Consider the following 22,973-nt stretch of genomic DNA (forward strand, 5'->3'; position numbering starts at 1 on the left):
GTTTTGAGGAAGAATGAAACTTGTGGGTTCCGAAGGTGTCACGGTGGAGATCCGCCCATCGTGAAAGCATCGTCGACCATCACCACTATTAAACCACTCACCTTGAACCTAAGAACAAAGCCCAAACAATTTTGGGGGCGTCGGAGTTCGAATCGAGGTCAAATCAAAGCACACCTATTATGGGGTTTCTGGCGGTTTGAGGATGATTTGGGGCATTTCCCAACCAAATTAGACTTAGCCATAGGTATAAAACCTGCTCTACTCATTGAGATCTTCATTTTTTTGAAGTTTGAGAATTTTTAGAAATAGTTGATTTTTCCAGCGAGTCGGGGCCACCAACCGCCGTTTACGGCAGCGCGAGGCAGAGGCGAGTGGGCTGAGGCATCCCTTGACTTTCCTAGACTAAATTTGATTCTCCAATTCTATATGTGAAGTCCGATTAACGAATTTCCTTCGTTTGAACCTAGTTCCAATAAGGTCTGTCATTTGATTATTATAATAATCGACGATCCGACCGTTGGATTGTCACCAAACTTTATTATGTTATAGTACGTAATTTATGAGGATCATAGAAACTTACAGATCAGGAATCCAACGTATGGATCTTCCCGAATTGGATTTGTTAGTTCATAAAATAAAACATTGACCGCCACTTGAATTTGCAATTGGCGGAGATCCAATTGTTGGATCGTAATGAAACTTAGTATGATGTTTTAGAAGCATAATGTGGATCTTTGGAATTTATGGATCGGAAATTTGAGGTGTAGATCTTTCGGATCGAGTTACGTAGGGTTGTGGACCCTGCCGTCGACCTTTGATTGACGGTTGACTTTTGGTCAATGGGTTTCAAATCATTCTAGAACGTCCTTGGGAATGTGTTTTACGTAAGTTACGTGTTCTATCGACACAAATTCTGAGTTGTGAATTGATATTTGTTCTAGGCCCGATCGTTTGTGACACCTTGATATTCGTGCTAGGGAGTTGTAGCGCGGACCTCAGGTGAGTGGGTTTTTTTCCTTTTTATATTATATATATATAAAAACTTTACGGTTTCTAGAAATGTTTTTTATTTTTTATTTTTTTTATTTTTTTTATTTTTTTATTTTTTTTTATGGAACCATGCTTTGCTTGCCATGTCGTAAATAAGTTACATTTTAAATATTGCATTGTTACACTTGTGAATTGTATTGTGTGATGATGCGGAGACTCAAGGTAAGTTTCAGGTGAGTATTATGTGATTGAATGGGTTGTATTGCATTGGTATGCACACATTTATTTAGAGCTTATCATGGCTGCACTCCAGTATTAGTGCTCCAGCCCAAGGCTAGGGTCAGCCTTCATGTGATTGTTCATCTCCCACACCGTACGCTCACCTTGGATCCAAGTCTGGTGCCAGTCTGTCGTACAGGTCACACTAGGTGACTTCGACTTGTGTGGTAGCCTAGATTGATGAGCTACAGGTCTAGTCGTACAAGCCACGTTAGGTGACTCTGACTGACATACTATTTTATATTGGTTTCACACCTGGATTACATTTATTATTATTGAGATATTATGACATGGCATACTTCAATTTTGCTGCTCTTGGGCATTGGTTTTTATACCTGCGTAGTAGTATTATTTTCTAGAAGCTATACGGGTTTTACGGCGAGGGGTTATAACACTTTCAAAAGGTTTTTATTAAAACTTTATTTTTAGACCCATTCACCCTTACTTTTCGCCCCTCTAGCTGCTAGTAGTAAAGTTTTCGTACCATGAGGATTATTGGCAAATCTTGGTGTAGGCGATTATCATTGATGGTATAATTCTCACCTTATTTTACCATATTGTACTTATGCTCCGTCACCATGTGTGAATTGGGTTCATTCCCGCTCATAGCGCACTCTTGTATTTAGGCATTTTTAGATTTAAATTTAAGGAAAACTAATGAAAAATGCTTGAAAACTTTGAGTTTAAATGATAAGGAAAAAATAAAGGATAACGTGAATAGTACGAGGATTGACTTTTTAATGTAAAAATGTTGTTTTTTGTTAAAGTGAACAGTACCGCGGGTTTTTCGTTAAAACTCCCTTAAATTTATTCACATTTTCCACATCACTACGCTTTATGGCTTCGTCACCTTCCTGGTGTCGACCAACATAACTCGATTTGGAGTCCTAGTTGACATTCCGGTTCGGGGTGTGTCATGACGGATATATCGAATATCAATATCGATATATGTTGTCTTCGATTGAAGATGATGAAAATTTAAAATAAAACTTTAGGAATTGTCAAACATTGGTTTGGACGAAATATAAGAGTTTCTTCAATATTTAACAAACATGCTAGAAATATCGACGATATATGTTGATTTTAAAATAAACTTAGGAGTTTATCCGATATGAAGTGAAGTTTAGACTTCACTCCATTTCCATACCTTTTTTTAATTTTTGAATATTTTCATAAAAATGTCAACCGTGTCGAATAAATTTAAATATTGGTTTTACCAAACCAGCCCAAGAAAGCCTAAAACAAAAAATAAAAAACAACTCTGACAAAAACAACGCTTAGTATTAAAATTGTCTCAGCACTCCTTCTACGACAAAATCAACGCTTAGTAAAATTCAACAAGCAATATTGCCGCAATTGGCTAAACAAAGGTGTGTGTGGAATATGAAAATTGCTACTACAACATATCCATCCGATATGTCAAATACAGGTGGAGGGACAAATACGTCTCCAACATTTGCTCCATCCGAAATGTTATGTTTAACTTGTAATTGACAGCAACATAAGAGACGTCAAAATTGACACAAAAAACATTCAGGCGTCATTTCAGTTTTTTAAACTAAATTAATTAATGCGGGCATTACTCTTAGCCGTCTATAATGTCGTCGTGTATTTGCATTTTATATTTTATATTCTACATTAGTTTTAGAATATGACATTTTTGACGTTAAACATGATTACCCTGTCTGTACTGGTGAGAAGGTTTATGATACGAACATTCTGCTACGATGGCTTTTTATATAATAAAAAATATGTTAATTTCTCTTTGCTTATTTTTGTATTATTGACACAAAATCTTATCATCATGGTGAACTCTATATAGGTTTCATCAGTGTTTAAAATATCGATATCGATAAAATATTGATATGTAAATTTGTAGAAATATTCGTGAATACATCAAATATCGATATTAATATTAGTTGCTTTCATCAAATAATAGAAGTTTATAATGAAATTTTTGAGATTGTCAAGCATTAGTTTGAATTAAATATAAAAGTTTCTTTGTTTAATAGATGTGTTAGAAATATTAACTATATATATTTGTAGCTTAAACTTAAAGATTTCTCCGATATAAAATGAAGTTCAGACTAACATTTCATATCTTTGTATAACTTTTTAAACATTTTTATGAAAATATCGACTGCGTTCAACGAATTTTAATTTGACATGAAATTGGGGACATATTGCAGGCGTTATTTACAAACCTCAGCTGTCTTTACCAAAGCGCCCCCGGAAACCGTTACAATCTCACCACTAAGAAGGACGTAACGCACCGTTATTACTACATGTTCACAAGGGTATTTTGTCAAGGGAGCTCCGATGATCGATGGGATTGAGACATATAAAATTAAACGCATTCAATTCAACCCAACGGTCCAACTTTGACTTCTCTCTGTACCCTCTCTCTCTAGGAAAAACTCCCTCTCCCTTTTTTTTTTTTTGGTCTCAAATGCTGGCCGGTCGCCTGGTACAAATTCAAGTCATCGCCTCGCATGGCAGTTTTCCCAAGCCCTGAAAACCCTAATCACCTCTTACTCAAAACCCTGTAATTTCTGATTCATTCAAAACTCCAACGCCATGATGGAAACGGTGTCGTTGGATTTCCTAGTCCCGTCCTTGTGGGAGATCAAGGTCACTGTGGCTGCCTCCGTCTTCGTTATCTTCGCTTACTGGTTTTTCACATTCAGAGGCAGCGGAGGCGGCTCTGCTGATCGCACACTTTCCGATAATTCCGGTGCGTTTGGGGATGCCATTGATGACAAAGACAAGGTCGAATTCACTACTTTTTAGCGTTCATACATGTGATTGATTTGATTTGATTTGATGCTTTCTGCTATGAGGAATTCTGGGTTTTCATCGATAGTCCGGTTGGTTTAGTCCTTGGTTGTTTATAATTATGTCAATTGGGGTTTTAGGCAAGTTTTGATTCGTGTTTTAACGTTTTACGTGGGTAATTTCGAGTTTCCATCAAGTAATTCTTTTGACATAGCACTGGTGAAATTTGGTTAGCTTTGTTGTAATCAGTTTTATGCATACAATTCGAGGTTTGTAGTAACTATTGACACTCTAGTGATCGAACAAAGTCAACTCAAAGTCATTTCTAATCTATCCTTGTGCGTTTCCCAACTTCAAATTTACGAATCCAGCAACCACTCCTTTGATGGCGTTAACTGAAACCAAGGGAATCTAGCTTTCTTTTTACATTATCTGCAATAGTTGGGTATAAAAGTGTCTTTGTCAAGGTACAGTGGAGCTTGCAGTAGCGAGCCCCTTTCAGAGAGTCCTGTTTTGCAGCAGAATTTTATTTTTGGAAAACAAATAGAAGAAGCATATCATTATTTTGATTTTCGGATAAAAATTAACACCAGGAAAAGGTTTAGGTTTATGAAATAATCCTTTCCCTTGGGAATGAAAAACTTCATTTGTGGGTTTTGGATACCTATGGAAAAGGTCAAACACGAAGTAGTTTTCAGTTACAAAACATGCAGTGCATTAGGGAATGTGAAAACTCATTCTGAGCTTGATTTGATCAAACAAGTACAAACTTAATTTCACTTTTTTTCTCTCGGTTAAATTTTATTTTTTGCTGTTATTGTTATTTTACTATTATCATATATGCATTTTTCTTTTCCAGTGTCCTTGATGCAAATTCACTGTGATTATAGGAAGTAAGTTATTGCGTCAGCGGACAAATGTGTAAAGAATCTAGTATTACCCTTTTGGTATAACTACGTTAGAAGTTCTATTTGTTTATAATTGCTCTACTTATTTAAAAACAAAACGAAGAGAAGCTTACTAAAGTAATGTTAGCCCCATCTACCTTCCTACACTTGTTGCAGCTACCTTTAGATTCTGTATTGTATGTGAGGGCTAATTATTAAGTACAAGAAGTTTTTTAGGGTAATAAATGTAAATCTTGATGCGATGACTGAACAAAATGATATTTTGGTTTTCTTAATTGTATAGTCTTTGTCCACTGTTTTTGAACATCCATTATGTTTGTGACATGCAGTTTCAAAGATAACGGTTTCCTTGAGTAATTTTTAACTTGTTTGACATGCAGTTCTGCACTTATTTTGTAGATCCAGTTAAAAGGAGATCTTCAAAACAGTTCTGCATATCTAATCAAGGTATTTCATGATTGATTCTGGGGTTTGTACTTCAATTGATGAAGACTTGAATATAAAAAGCCGTGTGCCTTATTTGTATATCTATTTATCTATTCATTTATGATGAGATGGTGCACTGGTTTCCAGCTGGAATTGTTGGCGGCTAAGAATCTCATTGGTGCAAACTTAAATGGGACATCGGATCCTTATGCTATGATCACTTGTGGAACAGAAAAGCGATTCAGGTTGCCTGATATTGTGTTCTTGTACCGTGCCACTTTTTGTTTAATGATGGTTAAGAACAGACACACACAATCACATGCGCACACACACACATACACACAATCATATACATATCTTATGTTTCATGAGTATGTTTTATGTACTCTTCTTGCTAATGCAGTTCAATGGTCCCTGGTTCAAGAAATCCCATGTGGGGAGAGGAGTTTAATTTTTCTGTTGATGAGCTTCCTGTCCAGGTAGGCATCATGTTTTATTACCTTATATAAAATACTTATCTTTGTTTTTCCAATAAGCTATATACAGGAAAGCTGGTTCTAATATATGTTTTTAAGGGTGCTGCGATTTCTGTGTGCCCTGCATTTAAATTAAAAAGCTAACCAATGCCTCTTGTCCTTCGGAGGGCTTTATTGATATTTTCAGGCTTGCTTATATGAACACCGATTTGTGGAAAATAATGGTGTTTATTATTTTTTTTGTATGTATTGACAGCAGTATTATGTTCGTTGCATCTGAAATTGTATTTCCTTTTGTTTGGATTAAGCTGAGAATATTGATTTTGTAGTGATCTTTTTATGTAGGATTGGTATGTTAAACTAATTTATTTTCCTACTGGCCTAGCAGATTAATGTGACAATATATGACTGGGATATAATATGGAAAAGCACTGTTCTGGGTTCTGTTACTGTTCCAGTTGAAACCGAGGGTCAAACAGGTGCAGTATGGTATACATTGGATAGCCCATCAGGGCAGGTAGTTGTTTTCTCTGCATATCACCTTTGGGTTTGGTTTTATCCTTCGTATGGCTATTAGTATTCTCACTATCCCTTATAAATTAAAATCTTGTTTTTTGCTTGTCAGGTGTGTCTCCATATAAAAACAATAAAACTACCTGTTAACTCTCCAAGGTAGTCTTTTTGGACTATTTTCCAAACCTTTTCTTTCAGTTTATCTTGAGAGGAGTTGAAGTCATCACTAGAGATTCTTGTGTGGATTCTATGGTCAAATAATTTTTCTTTTTATATCATGCCTGGAAATAAATATATTTCTCTGGGTTTCATGTGATTTTCTGTTTTGAGATGATACTACATATTGGATTTCAATCATGTTCACAGTTTCACTTTTCCCTTAACTGCACATGATGTGACCACAATTTTCTTATGCTACGGCAGCTCTTTTTCTTTTTTCTTTCTATGCATGCCTTGATTCAGTAGACTAGAACCTGAGTTAAAATATATTGCTGATGTTATTGTTGCTATCTGTAATTTATATTTCTTTATGATGTACTAATAACCATGAAATTAGTGGCAGGGCAATGAATGGCTATGCTGGAGCGAATGCTCGAAGAAGGGTACCTTTAGATAGACAAGGGCCTACGGTGGTTCATCAAAAGCCAGGGCCTCTGCAAACTATATTTAATTTACTTCCAGATGAGGTGGGTTGAGTGCACTAGTGTTTATATGTGGCACTCTTGATGATGTATATCTATTAGTATACGTGTACATGATTGTTTAATTATTTGGGTAGTTCCAGTTGAAGGATTAATTTTGGTATCTGTTTCAGGTTGTGGAGAATAGTTATTCATGTGCACTTGAGAGGTCATTCTTGTATCATGGCCGTATGTATGTCTCTACGTGGCACATATGCTTCCACTCTAATGTGTTTTCTAAGCAAATGAAGGTTAGGTTATCATTCCCTTCTTTTAAGCTTATCATAAATCATTATTTTTATATATCATGGAGAAACTAACTTAAACATATTGATGGTATATCTGATTTCTAGTTTTCTCCTATTTCTCATAATCTTTAATTTTCGTTAGTGGCTGAGCATATTCCTATATAAACTAATTTGGATTCTATAACCATCTTAGATATATCCTTTAGATTCACAAGGTCTTATTAATCTTTTCAGTGTCGTGGTGGTCAAACTTTTAATCTATAATGTTCTTTTTACTCTTTTAAGTTATGCTCATTTTGTCAACTTTGGTGCATTTTAAGTTGTTACAAGAAGCACGATAAAAAATGTTTATGAAGTCATACAGAACTGCCTCTTTTGGTGCACACGGATAAGCTCAAAATAGGCTGCTGACACTTGATTGGTTCAGAAAACAGGATGCCTTTTTTTTTCTATCCTGCCCCTGAAATATCTGAGAAATTTTGACAATTTTGATGGTTTCAGTAAAATTTTTGTGTGTCGGGTAAAAATCTTTCACTCAGTCAATATGTAGAGAAATTTTGATGATTTTGTGTTATATTCCTTGCTGGAAGATCTGAAACCTGTTTTTTCAGTTGGGTTTCTTCCTATTAATGAAATGATGTGTTTCGTTTATGTCTTGCTGTTTGGTTTGTGGCTATTTGACATATTGCATGGTGGTTTGACACTCTGTACATTTTTACAAACATGTTTATGTGATGCATAATTTGTTGAGTATTCTGCAGATTTAGTCCCTGAATTATCACCCAACTGAAACTTAAGTCCTGAAATATTTTTTTTTTCGAAAAAATCAGTCCGTAAAATCATTAAAAACTGCCAATTTAATCCCTACTATAAGACTTGAAGTTATTATATTCATTTTTCCGTCAACTTAAGTCACGTGACCTACATGTGATACCTTTTGAAGGGTAGATTGACAAATTTATAGTTTAAGGACTTATATTTCTGAAACATTAGAGTATGGAATTAACTTTGAAGGGTAAGTTAGCTATTAGATTCACAACCTATATGCAGCGTTAAGGTCTGATGGTCGAGAGAATGACAGCATTACCCTCTTAAGTGTGTCATGTGCAAGTCACGTGACTTAAATTGACAAAAAATAGGATAGAATAGCTTCGAACCTGTAGTCGGGGCGATATAGGCAGATTCTTATGAGTTTAAGAACTTAATTTTCTGAAAAAATAATTTAGGGACTTAATTTTCACTTGGATGAATATAGGGTCCTTTAACCTTTTATTTTTTTAATCTAATATACAACATTTATGGACACAGAACATCTGGTTCAGAGGGTTTGCATTTGCAAGGGCACGGTGTAAAACTTTTGATGAAGTAAAGATAAGATTAAGTATTTGTGATACAAACAATTATATTGATTGGAGTAGTGAATTATATTGCTTTATTGGCCAGACGCTGCATCTATTGTAGATACATTTTTCTAATATGAAAATGTAAAGTAAATAATGACTTGTCAAAGATTGTGCATGGGTATTTTTTTTATCATAAATGGTCCCTGAAAGTGGGATCCCTCATCATTTTGGTCCCTGTAGTTGAAGATCGGTCAATGTCATCCTTGAAGTCACTAAAGTACATTAATGTTGTCCTTCTGTTTGAATTCCTTAAAAAGTTATGTTTGTGTGCTCACTTGGCGCACGTGTAAGCATATGATGCCACGTGGATCATCCCACCAACCCCCACACCGCAAATTCCATCTCCCTTTCCGTCCCTCCCTTTTGACCCACCTTGACTCGTGATTTAATATTTTGGAGTTGTTTAAAAAAATCAGTAGCATAGCTGTGTTTTTTTTTCCAGTTTTCTCTACTATGTAATGTGTTGGGTTTTTTTTTTTTTTTTTTTTTTCTTCGCAAAAATAACTTTCAGGGACATGACCTAAAAGTCCCAAATAACTATGTAATGCTTCTATTATAGACTACTTATTTATTTATTTATTTATTTTTATTTCTTGATTCTTAGTCTTGAAAAGATAAAGATGCATGTCATTTGATTGATTTGTTGTTTAGTTGGTGTTAGTTTTGTTTCTATATGTTATTGATTGTTACCATCTATGTCAAGTAGAATCGTTTCTTTAATATCGTCTGTTTTTATTTACTTTTTGACAGGTTATCATACCGTTTGGTGATATTGATGAGGTCTCTCTCTCTCTCTCTCTCTCTCTCTCTCTCTAAGGCCCCATTGTTGATGTATTTTCAATGCTTAATCACTGGATATTTTTGGGTTCATGAAGATTCGGAGGAGTCAGCATGCATTCATTAATCCTGCTATAACAATTATACTGCGCATGGGTGCTGGTGGGCATGGTGTACCTCCTTTGGGGAGTCCTGATGGTCAGTGATCGGTTCTAAATGCTCTGTTTTTACTTTAGACAGAACTTCTCTTTTTTTCTTTGTTTCTATCATTCGATAGACTGAGTGGTGCATTGTTTTTACCAAAATAAAATATGGAGTTCTTTGCAAAAAAACAGGGTGAGGAGCTTCAGTTTTGCATTTCATTTCCTTTCTCTCTTTTTTTCTTGTTTCCCACTAATTGGTCCTATTAAGTTGGGCTTAGAACTTTGGAAATGTACTTGTTCAGAATGCAGATGTGAGGACAGTGCTTTGATTTATAGGTCGTCGCTAAATTGTGAATTTTGTTCCTAATCTTTAATATTTCTCATTTCAGCTTTCTATAAATATTGAATCATATGCATAAGATGTAATCATTTGACCTGAGTTGCATGAAGCTTCTGTAAAAGTGCCTCTTCCAGTTTCTTGATTGCATGTAAGCTTTGCAGTGTCTTTTATTTTTGGTCTTCTTTTTTCCCCTATTTTCTCCCTTTGGTGTTTGTCCTGGATATATTTTTGTTTGTACTTGCATGTATGATCAGATTGATTCACAAGAATTTGGTTTGGTGTCCCTTCTACAAAGTAAATGTACTAATAGCTGTCTGTTGGAAATTGGAATTTATCAAAAAGTATGTTCCCTTTTGTTACTATTGATAGTTAGTGGAATTTATAATTTACTCTTTCAATCATTTTTTGTCCTTTTAATTCTGCTTTGCCTTTTGTTTTCTTTGTTAGATTAAATGTAACTCTCCCTTGGTCCGGGCAAACAATGAATTTTCACTCTGTATTAACAAAATTGCTTGAACTTTATGATTAGAACTTGAAATGAAAGAAAACACCCCTTCTGTGTCAAGTGTTTGAACTTTCCCATCAAACAGAGGCCAAGTGTACAGGCTACATTATAATCATCAATCTCCTGTTCTAAATCTGGAAGTACAAAATGTCGGATACTTGTTTTATTTTAACTTATCCTCTGCTACATTTTTGTCACACTATGCCCTCTTTCGGTCTATTCCATTCAATATGCCCTCTTTCGGTCTATTCCATTCAATATGCCCTCTTTCGGTCTATTCCATTCAATCCCTGTTAAGTTGGCGTATGAGGCAGCTTGGCCCTAACTCTGGAAGTACGAAATGTCAGATACATGTTTTAGTTTAACTTATCCTCTGCTACATTTTTGTCACACTATGCCCTCTTTCAGTCGATTCCATTCAATCTCTGTTAAGTTGGCGTATGAGGCAGCTTTGGCCGAGTATTTTGGTCATTGGACACTGTTGTTGATGTTGCTAATTGGTAGTTGCCACATGGCATGGTGGGCCCACATCTCTCCATTTCTTTTTGTTTACCTTACCTTCCTCATTCTCTTGGTAATTTTGACAACCGGGTCTGGCCTCTGAGTGGAAAACCGAAGGAGTTGGGTGGTTAGGCCATGGCTTGCAGGTTGCAGAATTTGTGGGTTGGCAGATCAGATTTGGGATTGATTGTCTGGGGGGTGCCGGGTGGGTGGGGTTTGGGGTCAGGGTGGAGAGTTGGTGCGTGGGCGGGTAAGATTTGAATTGATTGCAGTTCCAATGGTCGACAGGGGGGATTGGACAGGTGGTGGTGGTGGATGTCAAGGAGAGGGATTGGGGGTTTGGGTTAGCTTGGGTGATTGCATTTGACAGCGGGTGGGGGAGACGGGTGAAGAAAGAGAGAGAAATTGCGGCCAGAAGGTGGAGTGGGTGGTCGGGGTTATAGTCTTTAGGGACCTATTTTTTTTCTTCAGTTTTTTGCTTTTTTGGTCAATCAGTTTTTTGCTTTTCAATCTGACTTCGTTTAGCTTTTTATAGGGCAAAGTGGGACAAACTGTGAATGACGGTATATCAGTTTGAGGGGGCAAATTGACTAGTATCAGGGGCCAAATGAATAATTTAACTTTCACTCAATGACATGACAGTTGGTAAATGCCATCTGTTTTAACTAGTGGACATTCTTTTGTTGGTTAATGTCTTGCACACTAGCATTTTGTTGACATGTTATTTCATATGGATTATGGTCTTTATGTTCTTTATTCTTTAGATTCTTTTTTGCTATATGAGTATTTATACTGTTGAGAAGCACCATTACAATGAATTTATCTGTTAATGTGCCATTTTCAGGTAGAGTCAGATATAAATTTGCATCATTTTGGAACAGGAACCACGTGTTTAGAGGTCTACTGCGTGTAGAAAAGAATTACCATACAATGCTAGAAGCTGAGAAGAAGGTTGATAGCATGTTTTTCATAAGTTATGATATTTTATATTAGCGATGATTATGATTATGTTGGTGTTGTATAAGTTGGATGTGGATATTTAATCATGCTCTTTTTATATAGTGCAATAGAAGCACCATTGATGGGGCGACTGGAATTATGTGGCTTTAGTGTTAAGTTGTTAACAAGATCAATTTCAGTGGCTTTAGTGTTTATAAGACCATGTTTACACATGCATTCTTTCAACATATATCTGGATGATTTTTAGCAGTAATACAACTCTGATATTTTCATATGTTATTTTTGTAGTAAATGTGAATTTCTATCTCTTATTTATTTATTTATTTATTATGCGTTAATTTACTGGTCTTTTTCCCTGCTTTGCTTGAATGGTTGGATGAAGAAATTTGTTTTTTCTGTTGTATAGGAAAAGGCAGAGTCAGCACTGCGTGCGCATAGCAGTTCTGTAAAAGGAAGTCAGGCTAAGATTCCTGAAGATATCATCCCCAAAACTGGAAAGCTTCAAGCTTTTATCAAGGAGGAAGCTGTAACCAGCATATATACTGTATGCATCGTTCTCTTTTGTCTGCCAAGAGATTAGTTATTTTAATCAGTTATTATTTATTAACAAACATTTCTTCTTCCAGGATGTTTTCCCATGCACAGCTGAAAAGTTCTTCAATTTATTGTTGAGTGATGATTCAAATTATTTGCGTGAGTATCGTTCAGAACGAAAAGACACTAATCTTGTTGTAAGTACCTTCTAATTTTAAGCAGTGCAAGCTTTGTAATTCAGAATTTCATGCATGTATTTGTGGGGCCTTGGTTACAATCTTTACCAATCCCAATATTGATTCTGATGGTTTGCTCGGCCTGGGATTATGATTGGGTTTGTGGTTGGCAAAATGTTGTTCAAGGAGAGTTGCTATCTATCTACATCTTTTGTTGATCGTTAATGTGGGATATTTGATGGTAGTGTAGTTTTTTCAATCGATGAGACTAGTGGCTTTTGCCGTACGAATTTCAAGTCTCATTTGTTGAATGAACACCGTGATAAAATATTGATGTATTTTTATTTCCTAAGATGCACATATTACTCATCGTTCTTTGTACTTTTATTTTTCTCTCTTAATGAAAGGTTTCCTATTGAAAGTCAAAAGTCTGAAATTTCGTCTGTTTTGACATTTGCAGATTGGACAGTGGCATCCTGCAGAGGAGTATGATGGTCAAGTCAGAGAAATAACATTTAGGTGCATTTGTAACAGTCCTATGTGCCCTCCAGATACAGCCATGACAGAATGGCAGCATGCTGTTCTATCACCAGACAAGATAACACTGGTGCGACGAATTCTTTCTTCCTCTGCTTCGATTATGTTGTTTCCAGTGTTCCATGTTCATAATATAAAGATAGTAACATTCTTCGTATTTATATAGTAACATTATTGCTGTATCATCAGGCCTTTCTCATGCTTTCAGCTTTTTCATTCTGGTTTCTTTCAAATTTCCTTTTGTTGTTCTGAAGCTCTTTGCTCTCAGTTTAAATATTTTCATTTCTTAATTTTTCGGAGTTTGTTCCTTGTTTAAGGTGTTTGAGACGGTGCAACAGGCTCATGATGTTCCATTCGGGTCTTATTTTGAGGTATCCAATACCTTGATGATTTTATTTTGAGGTTCAGTATCTTTTATTTTTTTCTGGGATGATATGGTGCATGTGTAATACTTTTGGAAGACTCAGATTGTTATTCCTGTCATTCATTTAAAGTCAGCTTATTGCATTATTAACATGAGACTTAATACCGATTAGCAATTTTTTTTTTGTTGTTATCTTTATCTAAATGTTTGCCAACGTTGAATCACTGTATCAGGTCCATGTTAGGTGGAGCTTGGACAGTATAGATGAGAACTCATCTAATATAGACATAAAAGTAGGTAAGGTTTTAAATACGTCTCGTATCCTCTTTGCCCTCATTAGACAGCAGTGTTATTATGCGTTATTGCTAATTACTTGTATAGTGGGATAGTTATGTTGTTGCTCCTGACGTAGTGGAGCTGGCGCATGAAACACATGAACGCTAGGCTGATATGTGTTGTTTTATTTTGGAATGTTTTGAAGAAAGTGGTTATGGGTTTTGCAACTTGTTACAGGTGTACATTTCAAGAAATGGTGTGTGATGCAATCCAAAATAAGGGCAGGGGCGATTAACGAGGTTTGTACCATGTTTTCTTGTCGTTTTAGTTGCGCGCGTTGCCTCAAGAATTGAATGGTCAGTAATAATTGTAGTCATTCATTGCAGTACAAGAGAGAGATTGATCTGATGTTGGATATTGCCCGTTCATATATCATCGGGTCGAGTAGTTCAAATGGTGAGACTGACAAACCCACGTCTTCCCCCTCGGTAACTCGAGATGGTAGTTAATTTATATGTAATGTATGTCTGTCTGTATGTAGTTTACCTCAAAAGAGACAAAAATGTGTATGTTGAGTCGAGCCGAATGAGAGCTTTAGTTACATCTTGTTATACACAAATAAATAGGTTTGTCTTGTATGTTCCAGAGTTCCAGTGTGGCTACTGCTATGTGCTTCCTTTTGTTTTGTTCATTTTTATAATTTTGACATTTTATATCACACTTAAAGTACCAACTTTTCAGAAAATTACCAACCACATCCATTACCTTCGGATTAATCCACAATTTGTGGGCCTTTACATTAGAGCAATTCCATCCTTAAATACTTTGTGCCAGCACCCAGCGCAATTATCTACTCAATGAACAGTGATAGACCCCAATGAACAGTAATAGAGCAAGAGCATCTCCATCTCTAAAAAAAAATAGCCTAGTCAATTTTATTAAATTATTATTATTATTTATTATAAAATAATAATTTTATTAAAAAAAAAAAGAGATAAGTCAGGAACCTTTCCACTAGAATCCGCTGTACTCTCCCTCTACATCCCCAACCAGTTCTCTCCCTCTCTCTCTTTTCCAGCTCATTCCTGTGAGCTCTCCTTCTCCTTCCTCTTCAAAACCTTCAATAAATCAAACACTAAATATTATTTTTGTAATCTCTGGAGCTCAAGGAACCCAACCATGGCCTTGCATGTGGCATCAGTGCATGGTGCAAGGTCCTACCATTGAAGCCGAGAGCTTGAGCTCTCAATCTCTAACCCAGGTGATGTTTCTATCACTGTATTGTGTTCTTGAGCTTTAAATCCTGTTGTGTTGCAATTTTTGTGGTTAATTTGAGGGCTTAATTCCTTGCATGTGATTTCAACAAAGGAAAACGGACAACTCCGACGAGTTCAAGGTCCAATCTTGGTGAAATCTCTTGCATTTCACCTGGGTAAGTTCTCAATCCTATTCTTATGGTTTCTAACATATAAATCGTGTTGGAAACCTATATGTTGATCCAAACATGTTGTCGGTGCATTTTTTTTAGATTTTCCGTCGAACTCGAGCCATCACTTTCAGGCCATTTGCCTTCTCCCTCTGTGGCTCCTTCCATCCCTGACGTTAGCATGGCGTCATACGAGCCGGTCCCAAGGTATGTCAATTTTGGGCTGGCCTGGAGACCAGCTTGGGCTGGGTGCCAGGCAATCCCATGGGCTAGAAAGACTTCCCTAGGTGCCGGGCCATTTTTTTGGTTGTGTGCCAGCCTATCCCACCCCCGGTGGAAGTGCTCTTAGAATTGGATCCCATCCGGATCCACTTTAAGATCTTCACATCTTAGCTATTTATCGTGTATTGTTCGTTCATAAATTATTTGACTTTTTTTATTTAAAATTAAACACAAATAGTATCTAACGACTCCACATCCTAACCGTTCATCATACATCGTGCGACCAGTTGCACATAAATACATTTACATTTTTGCTCTCGTGCACAACCCACGTGGCATCGGTGCAAGTGTGCAAAATTGTCACCGGTCACAGCCATTGGTCTTGAAACACTTCTAGTCACTGTTCATCAATAACGAAAAAAAGAAAAGAAAAATAGTAAATATGTGCAACTTTTCCTCCAATTATATTTTGTGGTGTGAGTTTTAGGGATAGGTTTGGTTTCATTCGGTTTGGTTTTTGATCGAAATTGGAAACCAAACCGAAATTACTATTCGATTCGGTTTTCACAGTTAGGTTCGGTTTTATTTTTTATTTTTTAAATAATAAACATTTCAAATTTCAATATTAACAATTCCAACTTGCCACCATTATAGATTGTTTCTTTTAAATTTATAAGAATCGGTATTTTGAAGTACATATGCATTGTAATTAGAAGCCACCATCACAATTTACAAAGCTATTTTCATTTCTTTTGATACAAAACAATATTCATATATTAATATATTAAATATATTTGATACATTAGATGCCACCATCACAATTCTAATAAGATGCCACCAGCAAGTAATAATGCTGATGAGCATTGAGCAACCACACTGGATCGGCAAATTACCCGCGGGTATAGGTAACCATAGTTACCCGTCCATTTAAAATTAACGATTACGGTTATGGGTAACCGTTTACCCGTGAAATATAAATGGGTGATTATAGGTATTATCAGCGGTTAAAAACGGGTACCCATTTGTCACATCCCGGTCCGGGGAGGATCACTTCCGGGGCCCGCTCCACCACCGTAGCACGATATTGTCCGCTTTGGGCTTACCATTCCCTCACGATTTTGTTTTTGGGAACTCACGAGCAACTTCCCAGTGAGTCACCCATCATGGGATTGCTCTAGCCCCTTTCTCGCTTAACTTCGGAGTTTCTACGGAACCCGAAGCCAGTGAGCTCCCAAAAGGCCTCGTGCTAGGTAGGGATGAGAATATACATTTAAGGATCACTCCCCTGGGCGATGTGGGGATGTTACAATCCACCCCCCTTAGGGGCCCGATGTCCTTGTCGGCACACACGCGGCCAGGGTTAGGCTCAGATACCAATTGTCACATCCCGGCTCGAGGCGGATCACTTCCCGGGCCCGCTCTACCACCTACCACGATATTGTCCGCTTTGGGCTTACTATTCTCTCACGGTTTTGTTTTTGGGAACTCACGAGCAACTTCCCAGTGGGTCACCCATCATAGGATTGCTCTAACCCCCTTCTCGCTTAACTGCGGAGTTCCTACGAAACTCGAAGCCAGTGAGCTCCCAAAAGACCTCATGCTAGGTAGGGATGAGAATATACATTTAAGGATCACTCCCCTGGACGATGTGGGATGTTACACATTTAATCGTTTGTTTTAATATTTATAAAATTAAAAACCCTAAAAACTATTTGATCTCTCCCAGACTCCCATTACCGCTCATCGTTCTCATCTCCGCCTTTGTCTCATCTCCGTCAAAACAGTTTTGTCGGTTTGTTGACCACTCTTAATCGTCGATTATGTGCGACACATCTCATAACCAAAATCTTCCAAAATCAATTTGCTATGCATCAAGACTCATGAAAAATACAAATCAAATAGTAAAAATATTATAAATTAAATAGTCAATGCAAAGAGTTACCAAAATTTGAAAACTCATGTTCTGTTTTCCCGATTTTCAGAATGCAAAGAGTGACAAACTTTTGAGAAAAATCAGTCTGCAGATTTGCCGCGGTCACACATATCAATTTTTTTTTTTTTTTTTTTTTGTCGAAAGGAAAACTTTATTAAATTCTAATAGGAATGTTTACGTCTTCAGCAAGAACATTAAATAAAAATTCCGGACCGATAGTGTCCCAACAGAACATATGAGGCTACAGCATGAGCAGTGGCATTTCCATTCCGCTTGACAAACCCAAACCTCACCCCCCGAAATTGAAATACCAACTAACCCTAAATATTTTTTTCTACCGTATCTGCTGTTGCTGCGTTCAAGGATGTAGCCTTGAGTTTTTCTGCTGTGTTCTTTGCAGCACAAACCGAGAGCTGCAGGGGGTAAGCACCTGCCATGGTTAGCAGGGTATTGTGTGCGTGTTTCATGGCAAGCGGTCAGGAAGGAATGGGGCTCAAATTGGAGGGTGGGTTGCATGGCGTGGCCAACAACTCAATTTTGAGTCCAGTTGTAATTCAAAGTGATGCTTCAAATGTACCGAATACTGTAAAACTCAATGGATCAAATTATCCTCTTTGGTCCAAAGTATTGGAGATGCATATTGCTGGGCGTGGTAAGAAAGGGTTCGTGACAGGAAGCATCAAAGAACCCAAGGAGAACAGTGCCGAGTATGAAGCTTGGGAGACCGAGAATGCCATTGTGAAAGGGTGGTTGATTAATTCCATGGATCCTACCAACATGGGTTTTTTCATCCATTGCTAGAGAAGTTTAGGAAGAAGTTGCTCGAACGTATTACAACGGGTCTGATATTTCTAAGATTTATGAGTTAAAAGTGAAGTCATTCAGACTCCGACAAGAAGGGAGGCCTATCGGTGTATACTATGCCGATCTCAAAGCCGTTTGGCAAGAATTAGATCAGAGGAGACCAATCAAGATGGAATGTGCGGGTGACTTGAAGACACTTCAAGAGGAGATCCAACTAGATCGTGTGTATGCTTTCTTGGCAGGGCTTGATGATATATTTGATAAGGTGCGTAGTGATGTCTTGAGATCACAACCTTTACCATATGTGGAGGAAGTGTTCTCTATTGTGAGGCGGGAAGCACAACGCCATGCAACGATGATGTGTAGTAATGGCGTTGGGAATCAGGGAGGAGTCTCTTCCGGGGATATGGTGTCTCAGCCATCTTCGGGTAGCTGGACCTTTAATCCTTCATCATCAACAACTTCTCGGCCATTCATTCGGGAAAATAAGGATGACTTGAAGTGTACTTTTTGTGGGCAAACCCGTCATACAGAAGATACATGTTTTCAGAAACATGGAGTACCTGACTGGTTTCCGGAATTGAAGAAAAAGTTGCGTGCCAAGGGGCGAGGTGTTGGTGGCATAGGAGGAGGCCGTGCATCCGTGGCTACTGTTCCCAAGGATGCCAGACCACCCTCTGGTGATCCAAGTCACAGTTTGCTGACTAGGACCACTCCTAGTGACACCCCGTCCATTCTAGGTAGTATGGGGCATGCATTTTTAGCCTATGATATGGAACATCATACAAGTTGGATTCTAGACTCGGGTGCAACCGATCATATAACTTTTGATAAGAATTTATTTACTAGTATGACAACGAGTTCGCGGAAATGTACTGCAACTGCCAATGGACAAACAGCACCGGTTTTGGGGGCAGGCACGGTGCACCTCACACCAGCCCTTCCTCTTCATCATTGCTTGCTTGTTCCCTCATTGTCTCATAATTTGTTATCTATTCCTCAATTTATTGAGCAATTAGATTGTGTTGTGCTTATGTATCCACTTTTTTGTTTACTTCAGGATATTCAAACCAAGGCGATAATTGGGCGTGGCACTAAGAGAGAGGGGTTATACTATGTGGATGACGTCGTTCTTGGCAGAGCTAATGCAGTTCGAGCATCCTGTACCAATAATTTATCAGAAATTTGGTTATTGCATTGTCGGTTAGGACATGCTTCGTTTGGTTATTTAAGGCGTATGTTGCCTAGTCTATTTCATGCAATAAAAGAATCAGACTTACATTGTGAAGTATGTATTCTCGCAAAGAGTCATCATGCTTCATTTCCTTCTAGTATGAATAAAAGATTATTACTTTTTGATCTTGTGCACTCGGATGTTTGGGGTTAGTACTTTGTTTGGCATTAAGTGGTTTGTTACCTTTGTAGATGATTGCACACGTATGACGTGGATTTATGTGATGAAAAATAAAAGTGATGTGAGTATGGTGTTTCGGTCCTTCTCCAAAATGGTTGCAACGCAATATTCCTCTGTTATTAAGGTTCTCCGCTCTAATATTGGAGGTTAATATATTGGTTCCGAGTTGTCTAACTTTCTCCAGGATTAAGGAATCTTGCATGAAAGTACTTGTCCTCATACCCCACAACAAAATAGGGTTGCGGAGAGAAAGAACCGTCATATCTTGGAGATTGCGTGTGCCTTGCTTATTGGTGCATCTGTACCTAACCGATTCTGGCATGATGCAGTCACTTATGCTGTGTATGTCATTAACCGTATGCCATCCCAGGTGTTGGACTTTCGTACACCTTTCCAAGTGTTAACGGAGTTTGTTCCAGTCGTGTCCACCCATACTCTTACTCCCTGTGTCTTTGGGCGTGTAGCTTATGTTCATATTCATAAGATTCATCATAGTAAGTTGGATCCATGTGCCCACCGGTGTGTTTTCCTTGGTTTTGCTCCTCAACAGAAAGGGTATAAGTGCTACCATCCAGAAACTCGCCATATGTATGTGACCATGGATGTTACTTTTTCAGAGTCCGAGTATTTCTTTGTTTCAATTCCATCACCTTCTGATCACCAGGGGGAGAATAGTATCGGTGATCTTGGGTGGTTGGAAACATGTGGCTCAAGGGAAGAAGGAAGCTGTGAAAGCTTTCAGCATACTGCAGAAATGAGCCGTGAAGGCTCACGGCAAGAGCCTGTCGAGCACTAGAGTTTTATTCAGCCACTTGAGCCTTCTCGGCAACAGCTTGCCGAATGTGATGAAGAAAGTCGGCATGAAGCTGCCGAGCTAGTCATGCCATTGCCTATCGAATCCGCAATACCCTCTCTCTTGACTTCGATAGTGCCACCCAATATGTCTCCTCTGAATATCCCTGAGGTAAGTACTACTGATACTCATGTAACTAATCCAAATAACATTGTGAGTACATATAAGTTGCCACCAAGGCAAAATCGTGGTGTTCCTCCTGACAGGTTTTCTTCTGAAGGAAAAGTGAAGTATCCAATTGCTAATTATATGTCGTGCTAGAACCTTGCCCCGGAACGCCAAGCCTGGGTAAATAATATAGAAGCAATCCAAGCACTAACCAGAGTTGAGGAGGCCTTAAAGGATCCTAAATGGCCTGCTGCAATGGATGAAGAAACGATGGCATTACATAAGAATGATACATGGGAGGTAACGGAGCTACCTAAAGGAAAGAAACCAGTTGGGTGTAGATGGGTCTTTACAATTAAATATAAAGCAGACGGATCAGCAGACAGGTATAAAGCAAGGTTAGTGGCAAAGGGTTATACTCAGACTTATGGTGTTGATTATCAAGAGACTTTTTCTCCAGTGGCAAAGATGAATACAATACATGTTCTAATCTCTTTAGCTGCTAATCTAAATTGGCCACTGAAACAATTTGATGTAAAAAATGCTTTTCTTCATGGGCATTTGGAAGAAGAGGTATATATGGATTTTCCTCTAGGGTTCAATACCGGACTGGAGTATGTAGATTGTTAAAGTCACTTTACAGACTTAAACAGTCACCTCGTGCATGGTTTGGAAAATTCACTCAAGTGATGAGAAGAATTGGGTATTATCAGAGTCACTCGAATCATACATTATTCGTGAAACGGGGAAGTGGAAAAGTGATAGCCTTAATTATTTATGTAGATGACATGATAATAACGGGTGATGAAGCAGAAGAGATGATGAGGCTAGAGCGAAACCTGGTTGCCGAATTCGAGATGAAGAATCTAGGAGATTTGAAATATTTTCTTGGCATGGAGGTTGCTCGATCATCTAGAGGTATTTTCTTATCTCAATGTAAATATGTTCTAGATTTATTAAAAGAAACAGGAATGCTGGGATGTAAACCGGCGGACACTCCCATCGTGGAAAAACATTATTTGGGGATTTATCCAGATCAAGAACCGATTGACAAAGGTAGGTATCAAAGATTGGTGGGGAGGCTAATTTATTTGTCTCACACTTGTCCAAATATTGCCTATGCTGTAAGTGTGGTAAGTCAATAACTGTAGACAGCAAAGCCTTAAAATTGCCTTTAGCTATCGCACAAACCCTAGAAACCAGGTCTCTTATTTCCACTAGGAAGCTAACTAATAATAAAATATATTAAAACATAAAGTCCTAATTAAGTTAGGATAAACTGCACAGAAACTGTCTAGCCACGTTTTAGCCTCAAATCTCCTCCAAATCTAGCCCAAGATAGCTTGTTCTAAAGACCAGGACGTTTTGAACAAATCTTCAGACGGCGACGAAACCATCCGAGGTCATCTTGGGCTCCAAAAATGCAAGTCAAGCCCAAAACATCACTATTCCAGCAGCGTGCATTGCTTCTTTATTTTATCGCCAGAAAATAACCGCTTGATGGAAAAATCTGATATTTTGATACAATCAAACCAAGTGACTCATGAACGTCCTCCAACTAGAATTACTCCAAAATTCGTCTATTTGGCCACGTTTTGCTCCAGAGGAAGTCAAATGTCCTATATTAAAAATACAATTCAAAGTATCAAAATTCTTCCAAAATATCAACCAAAATATACTAAGAATTGTGCTAAATATATAATATAAAATTGACTCATCATGTATGTTTTATATAAACTAATGAGTTTGCATAAAATATTAAATGCCATCAACTGAATGATTGTGGTGTAACTGATGCTGCATACTAATTCTAGTATAACTGAGTGATTGTGGTGTAATCGATGTTGCATGGTATAACTAATACTGCCTTCCCCTAATTGATTCAATCAAATCAAGAATAGGCATGTGACGCTCTTCAAAAATCATTGCGTTAAATGATTCTACAGTTGCATTACTCATTTCGCCCTACCGATTTTCTTGAAAATGTAAAATAGAATAATGCTCTGTAGGAAGATCATCTAAAAATGAATCAGAAATATCTCTGCCAACACTTCTCATTTTCTCAATATTCCTATCAAAATCTTCAACACTACATGCATATGCACTGTCACATCCCGGCCCGGGTTCCACCACATCTCCGGCCTGACTCCACCATAGCACAATATTGTTCGCTTTGGGCCCCTACCACACCCTCACGGTTTTGTTTATGGGAACTCACACGAGAACTTCCCAGTAGGTCACCCATCCTGGGATTGCTCTCGCGTGAACTCGCTTAACTTTGGAGTTCCGATGGAACCCGAAGCCAGTGAGCTCCCAAAAGGCCTCGTGGTAGGTAAATATGGGAATATACATATAAGGCTTACAGGATCCACTCCCCAGGGCGATGTGGGATGTTACAATCC

General features: G+C 37.8%; 2 protein-coding genes and 1 long non-coding RNA gene across 6 annotated transcripts; all 3 read left to right on the plus strand.

Annotated features, from left to right (window-relative positions):
• The first annotated feature begins 3,622 nt into the window (after positions 1 to 3,622).
• Positions 3,623 to 14,556, plus strand: LOC137737528 (C2 domain-containing protein / GRAM domain-containing protein). Of its 4 annotated transcripts, none has more exons than XM_068477040.2 (18): positions 3,623 to 4,038; positions 5,352 to 5,399; positions 5,526 to 5,623; positions 5,782 to 5,857; positions 6,243 to 6,371; positions 6,480 to 6,526; positions 6,930 to 7,053; positions 7,182 to 7,298; positions 9,449 to 9,478; positions 9,574 to 9,673; positions 11,809 to 11,915; positions 12,331 to 12,468; positions 12,551 to 12,655; positions 13,095 to 13,241; positions 13,489 to 13,542; positions 13,769 to 13,832; positions 14,049 to 14,110; positions 14,198 to 14,556. In XM_068477040.2, exons 1-18 carry the CDS (start codon positions 3,847 to 3,849, stop codon positions 14,318 to 14,320), a joined length of 1,761 nt encoding a protein of 586 aa, XP_068333141.2. In that variant the 5' UTR covers positions 3,623 to 3,846; the 3' UTR covers positions 14,321 to 14,556. The 4 variants fall into 4 exon arrangements, with proteins under 4 accessions (XP_068333141.2, XP_068333140.2, XP_068333142.2 ...); XM_068477039.2 differs by having other exon boundaries at positions 3,639 to 4,038; positions 6,924 to 7,053; XM_068477041.2 differs by having other exon boundaries at positions 3,640 to 4,038; positions 5,358 to 5,399; positions 6,924 to 7,053.
• Positions 14,557 to 14,962: 406 nt separating this feature from the next.
• On the plus strand, positions 14,963 to 15,699 carry LOC148691664 (uncharacterized). The gene is made up of 2 exons (XR_015954669.1): positions 14,963 to 15,243; positions 15,340 to 15,699. It is a non-coding gene; the product is annotated as an uncharacterized LOC148691664 (long non-coding RNA).
• A 2,179-nt stretch (positions 15,700 to 17,878) lies between these two features.
• On the plus strand, positions 17,879 to 20,406 carry LOC148691665 (uncharacterized). Its single transcript, XM_088683378.1, has 4 exons — positions 17,879 to 18,138; positions 18,278 to 19,118; positions 19,257 to 19,359; positions 19,940 to 20,406. Exons 1-4 carry the CDS (start codon positions 17,879 to 17,881, stop codon positions 20,404 to 20,406), a joined length of 1,671 nt encoding a protein of 556 aa, XP_088539504.1.
• The last annotated feature ends 2,567 nt before the right edge of the window (positions 20,407 to 22,973 follow it).

This window comes from Pyrus communis, chromosome 13, assembly GCF_041283825.1.
Source record: "Pyrus communis isolate YQ-2024b chromosome 13, ASM4128382v1, whole genome shotgun sequence".
Classification (NCBI taxonomy): Eukaryota; Viridiplantae; Streptophyta; class Magnoliopsida; order Rosales; family Rosaceae; genus Pyrus; species Pyrus communis.

Bases quoted from the DNA above. Each gene is read 5' to 3' on its own strand.
- LOC148691665 (XM_088683378.1), top strand. From the start codon at position 17,879: ATGGGGCTCAAATTGGAGGGTGGGTTGCATGGCGTGGCCAACAACTCA. The intron at 18,139-18,277 runs GTGGTTGATTAA...GAAGTCATTCAG, and splicing joins GAGAATGCCATTGTGAAAGG to ACTCCGACAAGAAGGGAGGC. The intron at 19,119-19,256 runs GTGCACCTCACA...TGTTTACTTCAG, and splicing joins CGGTTTTGGGGGCAGGCACG to GATATTCAAACCAAGGCGAT.
- LOC137737528 (XM_068477039.2), top strand. From the start codon at position 3,847: ATGATGGAAACGGTGTCGTTGGATTTCCTAGTCCCGTCCTTGTGGGAG. The intron at 6,527-6,923 runs GTAGTCTTTTTG...CCATGAAATTAG, and splicing joins CTACCTGTTAACTCTCCAAG to TGGCAGGGCAATGAATGGCT. The intron at 13,242-13,488 runs GTGCGACGAATT...TCCTTGTTTAAG, and splicing joins CACCAGACAAGATAACACTG to GTGTTTGAGACGGTGCAACA.